The sequence below is a fragment of the Onychomys torridus genome, chromosome 10, assembly GCF_903995425.1.
Source record: "Onychomys torridus chromosome 10, mOncTor1.1, whole genome shotgun sequence".
In the NCBI taxonomy this organism is placed as follows: Eukaryota; Metazoa; Chordata; class Mammalia; order Rodentia; family Cricetidae; genus Onychomys; species Onychomys torridus.
In genome coordinates this window covers 34,422,829-34,435,649 of record NC_050452.1, presented here as the reverse complement: position 1 = coordinate 34,435,649, position 12,821 = coordinate 34,422,829, and the positions used below count along the sequence as shown (strand labels likewise).

Sequence of the window (12,821 nt, the reverse complement as noted above, 5' to 3'; positions counted from 1 at the left end):
CTCAGAGGGCAAGAGCTCAGACACATTTACTTTCAAGACTCCGAGAGACCAACAGCCACAGACTCCTTAAGTCTGATGGAGTCCACGGCACCCTTAAGGAATAACAGAGGCATACTTCTCATGAAATCATCCAGCAATAAAACTGTCAAACAAGGAACCAGAGGTGTGTAAGTGTCAGAAGAGATAGATGCACATAAGATGTGTTTGGCAAGCGACCTCTTTCAAGGAAAAAAAAATGTATTTCTATTGTTGGTAATACAGTCTAGTTTTGTGCCAATACTCAATATCTTCACTTGCATGGAATGGGGGAAGTGATTGTTTAGGAAACTGCACAAGGAGAAAAGGGAAGCCCTTTGCTCAGACAGTCACTTGTGACCACACACCTGCTTTGAACTTGTTGCTTTAAATATGTTACCCTCCTTCACTTTTTCAGTAAGTTTTCCGTTTTCAGATTGAAGAAATAAGATTTGAAATATTTAAGCTACTAGAGACACAGGAAATTGGTGGGTTGTTCGAGGGTTAAGTTGGGTCTGTCCAAACTGAACTGACCAACTGACAGAGTTTATCCTGTGCCTACACGGCAGAGGCTTAGAGGACAAGAAGGGAGGAGAAAGGGAGTGAAGAGGACAGAGAGAGGAAGGAGAGAGAGAGAGGGAGAGAGAGAGAGAGAGAGAGAGAGAGAGAGAGAGAGAGAGAGAACACGAACTGGCGTAAGGGGCAAGGAAAGCTGTAGCCTCCTCCCCAGAGCATGTTCCAAGTGCAGATTCACAGTCAGAAGGCTCAGCACTGATTGATCAGGAAGGAGGTGATTAGGATGTAATTGTCACTTGGGGTCTCTGTCTCTCCACTCACACTGTGCAGTGTGACTTGAACCGAGCCCCAAGCTGGGGAGGGGGGATGGCCCAGAAGGCAGAAGCCAAGCAATTAATTAGAGTTACCAGTTGGGAGGCAAGCTCTAGAGTGCATCTGTAAGTGAATTTGGCTACCTTACTGTTCTCGAGAAAGTAATTCTCTGTCTGTGTGTAAAGATTTAAAAGCCTATTCACATGAGAGAAGAAAGGTCAAAGGTCTTTCTATCTAACTATTCTCATATTAACACCTGAGAGCTGAACATCTTGCAATTGTCTCCAGGTGAGTCTCTGCAATACCCACACCACTGTGCCCACACAGGCGGAGTAACCTATAACACAGAAGGCTAATGGATGGAGATAGAGTACCAGGGAGAATTGACCGGCGCATCCTCCCTGAGATCAGCACTAACATGAAAGCCTCTGGAAGAAACAGAACTTCCGTGCCCCTTGGCATCTTCACTTGCTGCTGCAGTGTACGGGATCCTAGCAACCTTACAGATTTGAGAGCATGCTAGTAGCTCTAGGTGCAATATTCACAATGTGAGTTTGACAGATTAAAGGACCACCATCTAGACTTTAACATGTTAGAAATCTGCCAAATCTACCTCTCTACTACACCTCAATCATCCTCTGGCATACCACTCCTTCAGTCACACAATATAGTTACATTGTTCTCTTAGTGTGTCACACACACACACACACACACACACACACACACACACACACACACAAAAGGACTCAGGCACACTCTTCATAAGTTGGAATATTCTGTCTGTCACAGATTGCTGACTGAAGAAAAGAGCAGATTTCACATCACCCCCTCCCCCACACACACACACACACAGTAGAAGGAAAGAGGTTTCCTTTCAGTTTTCAATAACCATGTCACAAAAGCAATCATCTATTGTTTATGAGTGAATCTTGTCTCGGCGCTAGTGAACATGCTTGTCATTGACTGAATAGCAATGTCAACACCAATTCTAAGTTTTTTTCCAAGTAGATATTGGAGTGTCATTCCTGTAAGTTAACTTGGCCACTCAAAACAAGTGAGAACCAGGGACCGGAGGATAGTCATCATTCCTGGCTCAAGGTTTTCTCACAGTAAGAACTGCATGAATAGGAAATATGCTCCAGGCTGAAGAATACCTCTAATTTTGCTTTGCTGGTTTGAAGACAGATTATAAAGAACAGGTGGAGAATTCCTAACTCAGAACTCCCAGAGCACAAATAATCTGAAACTTTGTGAGCACCCACCCCTTACCTCAAGAGACAAGCCACAGTCAAAGGGCAGGTGAGCTGAGAATATTATCTAAAATTACCTTCAGACTATGTGTATAAGGCCATACACATATATACCTAAATGAGTTTTATGCTTAGATGTAAGTCCCCTCCCCAAAATATCTATTAAACTTGTGAAAATATTCTAAAATGTGGACTATATCTGCTCCCAAATATTTTGGATATGAGACACTTAACCTCCACGAAGAACAGTCACCCACATGCCATCCTACTCAAAGTATTTGAGGCTATGAAGAACACAAACTAATCCCCAAAACCATCTGACCAGTCTATGATGTCACACTACCTTCTATTATGAAAAGTGTCTCCGCTCTCGCACATCCAAGGACATTGCAGGCCTGACAGGTGTAGAGGCCTTCATCCTCCTTCCTCACCCTTCGGATAGTTAAGTTCCGGTTCCCATCTTTTAGTACAATGCCTAAAGGAGGAAGGAAATGCTTGCTTTATTTCTGATGATGTAATCTGTGCTTTAGCCAAGCAAATATTTAGAATACTTGCTGCCCTCCACCTCGGGCTATCATCCGCTCTAAAGAGGCACATAGGATTGACTACTGACTATCTCCCAGGTGATCTCCATGCGGAATCAACAGGGCTCCAAATATGCTGCTTCTGGCTCTGAAATAAGTCAGAGAGATCCTGTGCCCAAATTCCACTTTGTGTGTTCATGGGGACGGCGGGGGGCCTACATGTGCATAGAGGTCAATGTTGGATGTCATCTTTATTATTTTCTTCCTTATTCTTTTGAAACAAGGTCTCACCCTGAACCTGGAGCTCATGATTCAGCTAGATTGGCTGGCAAATGAGCTTCAGGGATGTGCTTGTCTTCCATCCCCACCCCACACACATACACCCTGCCCCTTAGCACTGGTATTACAGAAGGATGCTGAGTCTAGTTTTCTACATGGGTTCTAGGGATGTGAATGGAAGTCGTCATGCTTGTGTGGCAAACATTTCACTGACTGAGCTGTCTCCCCACTCCCATAAACACTGCTTTCTGTCTACTTTGAAACAAACCAAGAAATGACAGCAGTCTTACATAGCATCCTTGAAAAAAATTCTTCCACTAGAGAAATAGACAGGTTTCACTTGCCTGAATCTTCCACAAGTGTCTCATTGTCTTTGAACCATGTAATGTGTGGAGTAGGGTTTCCAGACGCTGGGCAAGCAACCTCGATGGTTTCTCCAATCGTTGTTGTCTGATTCTCCAGATTTCCCGTGATCATGGGTGCCATGCGCTCTATGCACACAAAAAGAAAACCATGGAGCCCATGGTTCCAACTGAGAACAGCTTTAGTGTCCTGTGACTATTAAACAGTCCAAACTCAAGCATCCGTGGCCCACTGAGAAAGCAAGCTGAAGCTGCCCATTGACAAGAGCATTGCTGGTGGATGAGACCACGGCAGCTTTTAAATGTTCACCTCAGCCACCCTACATGCAAATCACAAAATGAGGATTCGGGAATGTGTGAGGATTGTTCTTTTCAGGTTATAGAATTTCTCCCCTCCAATCACACAAGGCTTTCCCCAAGGGCAACTCCTTCTCATCAAAGTGGTAGCCACTAAGTGTACAATTCCATCATGTTTTCACTGGGGAAGGGCATAACTTCAGCACAAGTACATAGGGAGTGACTTATGTTCATGGGGTAACTTTATATTATTTCTATTATTTACTAGCATCCATATATGATGAGGGCCAGGCTATTAGCCTTAGTTTTAGGTGAAGTGATTGCATTCAGGGGGTTTAAGTATCTCACCCCAGTCCCTATAACTAAGTAGATGGTTGTATTAATAACAGAATGTGGTGAGCCTGAAAGTCCAATGTAGTTTCCACTAAAACACAAACAAACCAAACAATAATATCCTACAAAAAGGCACGGACCCATGGGAATTTGTTTACATGTACAGCAAAACACAAGCTTTACCCCACTCCTGCAAGTCATCCAACTGCCTTGGAAAAATCTTGTCCAACCCAAATGAGAATCAAAAAGAATTACGTTGAAAGAATCCACTTCAACACTTAACAAAATGTGATAATCTCTGCTGCACATTACATCGGAGTTCAAACACGTGTACTGGGCTCTGGTCTATTTCTAAGAACAGATTTCTGGGAACAACACGGGCATCCTTTTGGAAACACACCCACTGACTGTGATCTTTCACTCCCTGATCATGGCTAAGCCAGGAGCCTCCTTCACATCTCTTTCTAAATCCTTCCACAACTGGACCAGCTACTAATGTTCATGTGTTATAAATGGTCCTATGTGTGCTGTGATTTTGAGGGTCTTGGGAATGACTTAACTCAAAAACATCTTTCCTTCTGTCCTTAAGTCTTCATAACAGAAATCTTACACTGGTGTTTATTTGGAGGGACTTCCTGAGATATTCCAAAGCTCTCAGAAAGATGATATTCATATAAAATTTTGATGTAGATAACCTGGGAAGTGTCTCCTCCTTGCACTATAAAACAGAGAAGATACACATCACAAGAACCTTGAAGGGTACAGCAAAGAAAGGAGACAAAAAGAAAAGGAAGAAAGAGAACCCCCCTAAATTCACCAGCTCTCCCCAGAGACAGAGCAGAGATCACCCAGGTTGTGTGCAAAGCACAAGGTTAGACAAGGCACAGAGATCATCCCCACAGGGAATGTGAAAGGCTTGCTAATCACAAATTTATCTCACTGAACTTCAGCTACCCTAGATCACATGGGAAACCACAGAAGTACAGGCAATGAGTGTAGTGCCCTTCCCATGGAATCTTCTGGATGTTAAACTCACTCCCTCATCACACTGTTTGTGAAGCAGATATCACACTGAGCACCTAGTGTATGCCACTGGGTTCTGTGGCTAATGCACAACAATAGTAAGCAAGCAGAGGCCAGTTTTTGTCCTTATGAATTAGAGACCTCACAATGGCATGACCACAGTGTTTGCCTATGTTCTCATCCCATTCTTCTAGTTCTGCACTATGAGGTTCTGGCACTCTCTTTGCTCACAGTATTACCCAAACATTCTGATTTAATCACTGAGTGCTCAAAGATGCCATAGGAAGTTCCCTGGTTCAAGCTAATCCCTTGTAGATACTGGTAATAACTTCATCATAAAAGGCTAGAACAGGCCAAGCTGTCTTCTAATTTCAATGCATCCCCTAACCACTATTAGCTTTGTTCTGTTTCTAGGGTGTTCCAGCCTACTACAAAAGCTCCCAGAAGCCAGTGCTATGAACACACACCCAAATACACTGCATTTAAGACATTGCAGCCCATCGTGCAGGAATGCCTCCATACCTAGGATGATGAGCTGCTTGACTAGGCAATGTCTTTTCTTGGTCTTCTTGTCTTGAGCAGAACAGACATAGTCTCCTTGGTCCTGCAGGGATGCATTCTGGAATTCTACAACCAAGATGTCACTTGTGCTATTAGAAAACATGGTGGCATTCAGTTTCCAAAGAGCATCCAAGTTCTTGCAAACTGGCATGAGTGGTTCGCCCAGGGGGACCGATGTGGCCAGAGAGCCAAGCTTGTACCATGTGAGGTTCTCGAATGTAGTTCTGTCTGCAGTGCACAGTAGAGACACACTCTCCTGCTCGGTTGGCTGGGTAGCAGGCTGCACGGTGATTTCTGGCCCCTCTGAAATGTAAAGCCACAGTTAGAGGTGGTGACTTCAGTCGGGGCATGACACCACTGTCTACTCACAGCTATGAAGAAATAAAAGACAGGTCTTGCCGTTCCCAGCCATTACTACAAGGACAGAGCCAGACAAGACAACGCGTTTCCCAAAATTTATTATTTGGAAATGCAAATTAATTTTCCCCAAGTATTTACTGCACTCCACTTTGAGTTCTGGATATGGTTTCTAAGCTGAAAAATAAAATAAAATCCCAAAGCAAGGCATTTAATCATCATTTAACAATGCCTTCTTATTAATACGTGGCAGTAAAACTACATTTATTACAATTATCTCAGACTGAATATTTGAGCCAGTACAATCAGCACACGTTTACCCACAAAACTGGGCTGCATAGACACAATCAGGAGTGTTGGAAGGCAGAGTCCCGTACTCGCATGCCATTCCACTCCCTTCCAGCCTCACTGCTGCTCTATAACAAACCCACAGATAACATCACGAACCCCAGTGAGTCATGAATCACACTAACTGGTGAGCAAGATACACAACACGGAGCTGGAGCCTCAGAGCATGCTAAAGCATCCTCAGGCCGATGTCAGCAGCAGCACATGAACCCTCATGCAAGCCCAGAGGCTACCTGAGCAGGCTTAACTTCTGTTACCTTCAAGTCCTAACTATACACCGTGCTACTCACTCAAACCCCAAGGATGACAGAGAAGCTCACAGCTTAGCACCCACTTTCTGAGGGACGCCCACCCCACCCCTCAAGAGTTGACTTACTGATCACGTGGAAGGAGATCACTCTCTCCCCTTGTCCCGCTTTGTTGACGGCTTCACATTTGTACAATGCGGACACATTGGCAGCTTGGATGACCAGAGTACTGACAGTCTGTGAACACACAAGTCCCAAGCCATGAGTATTGTAGGCTGAGTATGCATACACCCATACACCCCCCCCACCAGACTGAATCCATCAGCCCCCACAGCTGCTAAGACCTGCCTTTGCCATTCACACTACACACTGTCTAACTTCCAAGGTCAGCAGCTCTAACTAGGCAGTTGTCCACAGGATGCAAGTGAGCTTTGGAAATCCTCAAGGATTCACTTTAATGGGTATTATGCACACTTTTCATTTTTCATGTGTGCAGAATTGGAATTATCTCTCAGCGGATGTGCACACTGGATGGCAGCAGTGTGTTTTGTTTCTCTTCAACACACTGCTAGTAAGCTATGGGTACTGTGTTTGCTTCTTCTTTTTTTAAATTAGTAGGTATTAGTTGGACAAAATAATAGGCTTCATTATGACATTTTTGTACACATGCATAATATAATTAGATAATATTCTCTCCCAGTCACCCCATCTGTTCACCTTCCTCAGTCCAAATGATCCCTCTTTTCTTCCCAAATAGTCCTCTATACCTTTGTGTACTTTTTTCAATCTTGATTTATATGACAGAAAGCATATTTGTATTTCTAAGTCTGGCTTATTTTGCTTAACATGATGATTCACATCTTTCTACAAATGTCATAAATTTCTTCTTTAAAGATGAAGCTCTCTCTCTCTCTCTCTCTCTCTCTCTCTCTCTCTCTCTTTCTCTCTTCTCTCTCTCTGTGTGTGTGTGTGTGTGTGTGTGTGTGTGTGTGTGTGTGTGTGTTCTAGAACTTGGCTACTATGAATGGTGTCACAAAGGCTATTTCATTAATAACCTCCAATATACCTTTGCATGTTATTGTACCACCTTCTTCTATTCAGAGTGAGAACTAGAAAGAGATATATTCAAAAATCAAGAAGTTCAAACTCACTTTGTTTTTTCCTTCAATTAGGGCATACTGGTTTTTGGTGACTTCAATCTTATTTCCCCCCTGGAAATCCTCCACATTTCTCCATTCTTCACAAGTGTATGGGTTTGTTTGGCTGTAGGAGGGGAAAGCACAGCCTGTCATGATTTGACTTTTCTTTCGTTCGAATCAATAGTACCGGAAAGGGCCAGACCTTGGTTATCATGTTCTCAGTGATAACTTTTGATACAGGCTAACACTTCATAAGACTTGGCGCCAATTAAAAATAGATGCTAACAACGGTGGAAAGGTCCAAGGTGGTTGACTGAGGATACAGAAGGGAAGTAGCTATTTAGGGAACAAGACTCCATTCATACACTGAATCGACAAGATAACTCAAGTTGCTTCAGTCCGAAGGAAGGTAAGGAAACTTGGAAGCCATTGGGCTTCTTAAAGTCATCTCTCTGGGTCTGTGGCTTTTGTTTAGGAAGGAGCCAGCAGCTGAGGAAGAAACTTGTGTTTGCTATTTCAAAAACAACAACAGGAAGTGGAATGCTTGGGATGGTAGGTTGAAGGTGGTGGCTGTTGTTTTCCCTAAGGATGTCTGCACTTGTGGTAGACCTTGATAAGCTGAGCCAGAGGCTCTTGAGGCCTGGGCTAGGTTTATCGCTGCCTCCCATCCCATCAGCACTTCCTGTGAGAGATGGACCTTCCCACAGATAAGGAGGAGCAATGTGGTTCTCTCCAGCTTACAGGCAGAAGATGATCCAAAGACTGGCAATGAGCAGACTAAGCAAACAGTGTTCATTTGGAGAGGTAGACATCGGGGCTAACTAAGAAGAAAGCTGGCTCACACAGTGGGATGCCCCAAGCCAAGGTTCAAACTCAAGACACAGAGGACAGTGGAAGGAGAGTCCAAGTATTGTTGAAAGGGTCCTTGGAGATAGCCTTGCTGGTTTAGATGGAATCATGGCGTAGATTGGCCAGAAGGAATGCAAGATGGCATGCAAAACAGAGCACATGGCCCTGCTTACCTGGGCTTGTAGGAGCATGCTTCTTCTAGCTGCCAGTACCAGCGAATGTGGTGCAGGGGAGGGTTGGCATAGACTGTACACGTCAGCGTCTGCATGGTACCATACTGGTAGGAATCCATGGGAGAGATCAAGGCTTTCTCACCAATCTGGGGTGGGACTGGACACAGAAAAGACAACCTGTGAATTGCCTGATTGCTATGAGGAACAAGCAGAGGAGTTCAGCAGCCGGATCTGCCTTCTGTACTCAGATGATTTCGCCTCGGCTTGCTTTTCCAAAGGAACACCTAGACTCAGAGACAGCCTGAATTCTTATGGTATCATAAAGCTAAAACCCAATAAGCCAAGTGACTTTCGGCAACCTCCCCATGCCCAGGCCTCACTCACTTACTCTACATTAAAGATACTATTCTTCATGTCCTCCAGCCTAGCAAGAATAGGGTGAGGCAACACAGAGAAAGCTGTTGGAATAACCCAGCAAATACATTTCTTGTGCACCAAGTCTTATTGAGGTGCTTTCAACTGACTGACTTTCAGTACTCATAACCATGGCTAGGGCTCCCACTCTACACAGGAGAAGAAATGAGGCAAATATGAAAAGGCTTGCCCAAGGGCATCAGTTGACAGGTGGCGAAATCCAGGACAAAGGTAGTACATTCTGGCATCTGACCAGAAGCCCCAACTTTACGTCTGTCTTTATTGCACACAGCGAGGGAAATGCTAAGGTGACTGCATGTGGTGACTCCATGGAGCAGAGCGATGAAGAGTTTCTCACTGTCTGTCTCTCTGTCTTTGCGGTCTGGTTATTTCCTTCTCATTGTGCCTTTTGTCTTCCTCCCCTCTCTTGAATCCCCTTTGTCCATGCTGCTCCCAAGCAACCATCCCAGAACCTGTTATCTTTAAAACACTCCCTAAAGGAATAAGAAATGAAGCCATGCTCGACAGACACACAGAGGAGGATGGAGAGGTGTGGGAAGAACACTACTGTTGTATGGCAATATCTTGATGTTTGAATGCGTGGTACCAGCGGGGGAGCACAAAGGATTACTCTAGAAGCATTTCTCCGACTGTGTTTGGAGCAAAATATGAATGCATTTACTGGGGTAGGAAAAGTGTTCTCATCAAATGAGCTAGTTAAATCCTCTGAACTCTGTCTCTTCCAATGGAGAAGGCAATATTCATTAGCATAGAGAAGATTCTAAGAAGTCTTGCAAGAAAAAAAAAAAAAAGTCCATAGCCAGCATGGAACCTTCTACACTCAGTTGACCATGACATCTTTCTTCCCTTAACCCCAAATACTTAATTGTAACGTTTACCTTAGGAAAGTCAAGTCTACATCATCCTTAAATCTAAAGCTTATAGTCTTTCCTGGGCAGATTCAAAATATGTCCTCTGACTGGACCGCAAGTCAGCCAAGGATGCTAGCCTCTACGGGTCTCCTGTGTGGAGTTCTGCCACGTATCTGGAGTAAAGATGCTAAAGCTTCAGACTAAAACATCACACAAAACACAAAGAGAGTTGCCCAAATCTTTGCTCAATGCATAGTTTTGTGGACAGGAGCAATGGGAGCTCACAAAGTTTAGGGTGACCCCCGAGGCATTTGTCTAGGGGGTGCCATCAACTTTCACCTTGCATGTGACCCCCAACAGCACATTTCCATGACTTCTCAAGGAGGCATGGCCAGAGCAGGCCATACCACATCTCAATTCAAATCCACTTCCCTGGGTCACTTCCCATATTTTATGCATTGGCCCAGTTAAGCATGTGGATGATATAACAGGAGACAAAGGAAGGATGGCTGGGAGATGTAGGAAGAGTCATTCTCTCCCTTCTAATCAATTTTGGGCAAGGAAGCACTGAGTGGACTCACCATTCACGACCAGGGAAACCACGTGGCTTTGTTTCTCCATGGAAATGGGATTGGTGAGGACGATTGTGTAGTTCCCCGCATCTCGTTCACTGACTTCCATGATTGTGAGCTCATCACCCACTATCATTGTGTAATTGGACTCAATGGGTCTTCCGTTTCTGTACCTATAGAAGATAATCCCAGGAGTCAGTGCAGCAGAAGGATTTTAGTTTGTGCAGATCAGCACTTGGCTTTTATTTCCAGTAGTTACCATTTGATATCAGGAGCCGGGTAACTGAGGTGCTTGACAGGGATTCGTACTGGGCTGCCCACTGTGGCTTCCACCAAAGATTCCATACCATTATCAAAAGCAATAAAAGGCTTTGCTACAAGAAAACAAAAGCAATGGTTCTCATAAATGCCAAGTTAGTGTAAATGTCCTTTTGGTTTGGATTTTTAATCAGGTGAAAGGTTAGATGTTGGAGTACACATATAGACTGCCATTCTGAGAGGTCCCACACTGTCCATAGCAGCCACATTCTAGCTCCCCTCCAGCCTTTGTCAGGATTCTCTCCTCGCTAGTGTTCCCTCATGAGCCTTGAGCATCCATTCTTCCACACAGCCTTCTCTAAATCCCAGGGGGCACACCGTATCCTCTGCTCCCATGACATCCTCTACCCATGCTCTATGTGCTGATTCTCCCAAATTCACTCCTCAGACCTTCTCTCTTTACCTGCTCCCTTTTCTATCTAGTCTCACATTTAAAGCATCTGTTACATATTCAAACTTTCAATCCCTGCCCTGACTTCTCTGGGTTCCAAGTTTATATATCAAACATCTCCACCTGAATGTTTAATGGGCATCTCCAATGCAATGCACTCAACACTGTTCTCCAAATACCACCCCACACGGCCCCCTTCACTTTGTAATACCACTGTTCTATTGCTTGTGTTAAAGCATAAGCCATCTCTTTGTGTTAAAGCTCAAGTCATTATTACAGTCAGTGAATCCATTAGCAGGTCTTGCTGACTCTGCTGTCAGACTAGATCCAGGATCTCATCACTTCTACTTCCTCCACACATACCCTAGTCCAAGTCCTCCACCATCTCTCACCTGGATTTGAACAATCAACCTCCTAACTGTTCTCCCCTTTCCTTCCTTCGCTTTCTTAAAGTATTGTATTGGTATATCACTTGCCTAGCATGTGCAAAACCCTGATGTCACAAAATAAACTATTACATGTAAGCTTCAAAGCAGTCCTGTAAAAGCACAATCTAGAGCTCTAGTATCTATAAATTATCTAAACAGAGACAGCTATGGAAATGGGAGGGCAGAACCAAAAATTTGGTTCTAAAGCCACAGAGAAAGCATCTGAACCTGGGTTCTCCCAATTCGAGAAGTGCATGCTTATCCAAGTAAGCCCCTTAGCCTTCCTTACAGTAAACTGAAATCTTTAACAATATGGTGTCATATATATGAACACTCTACTTACAGTAATAATTAGAATCTCGGGAACATCTATAACAAATAATGCCTACTGAACACTTACCATATGTCATTTCAAAGTTGAGGTTTTGAACCCAAGTCCCTGACTCCAACGCTATGCTGTTGACCTCCAGGTCTTGTGTCGTCATTAACAAGAACTCAAAAGTACCTTGTGAATGAGCAAGGCAACCTAAATTGATATAAGTCATCTCACTCCCCCAGGTACAGTGTATTAGCAAGGAAATGGTCACTTACTATAAACTTGGACAAATGTGCTGTTTCTCTTGGTCATCAGCCCACTGGACGCTGAGCAGATATATAGCCCGTGATCACTCCGGGTCACACTTTCTATTGTCAAGGTGCTCAAAAATTTCTTGGTCCCAGCCCCGGGAAGGGGTTTCGAGCTTATGATCTTCTTATGCTGATGCTGAAAACCAAAAAGAGTTTAGTAAATGTTCACAGCTCAGCAGGACACTATCCAATAGCTCCTAGAGACTGGCTGAATCAAGTCCTGTCCCTTGGTGAACATTACTATTAATAATTGAGGCTTTGAACACCACATCAGCAACATGTGCATAGGGATTCAGGAGAAGAGAGGAAGTTGAAATATGTGGAACCGAGGTAGGATTTTTGAAGCCTTTGTTACCTAATGAGAATGAGATGTATGTGAAGTGTAGAAACAAATACAACTGTTTAAAAAGAAATGTAACTCAGGTCATCTCTTAAAGGAAAAAAATAGATCAAGGGACATAGAGAACAGAGAAATAATGTAATGTCAAATGATTAATAACCTAATAGAGACCAATAGGCTCAGCCCAACTGCAGCAGGGTGGGTTGGGATTCCTAGCAAGGTCTATTTTCATGGTTGCTATGTATTCTGCCATACTCCTATATTAAGTGTGGG

The 12,821-nt window shown here is 43.8% G+C and overlaps 1 protein-coding gene across 1 annotated transcript in view; it reads right to left on the bottom strand.

The window, feature by feature from the left end:
* The window catches only part of Kdr (kinase insert domain receptor), a 43,320-nt gene that overhangs the window by 19,542 nt on the left and 10,957 nt on the right, over positions 1 to 12,821 (bottom strand). The window contains exons 7-15 of the mRNA XM_036200137.1: positions 12,173 to 12,344; positions 10,704 to 10,818; positions 10,454 to 10,617; positions 8,587 to 8,743; positions 7,577 to 7,688; positions 6,554 to 6,662; positions 5,434 to 5,775; positions 3,241 to 3,387; positions 2,437 to 2,568 (exon numbers count right to left, since the gene is read on the bottom strand). Of these exons, the coding sequence (XP_036056030.1) occupies positions 2,437 to 2,568; positions 3,241 to 3,387; positions 5,434 to 5,775; positions 6,554 to 6,662; positions 7,577 to 7,688; positions 8,587 to 8,743; positions 10,454 to 10,617; positions 10,704 to 10,818; positions 12,173 to 12,344 (1,450 nt within the window). The remainder of the gene's footprint in view (positions 1 to 2,436; positions 2,569 to 3,240; positions 3,388 to 5,433; positions 5,776 to 6,553; positions 6,663 to 7,576; positions 7,689 to 8,586; positions 8,744 to 10,453; positions 10,618 to 10,703; positions 10,819 to 12,172; positions 12,345 to 12,821) is intronic.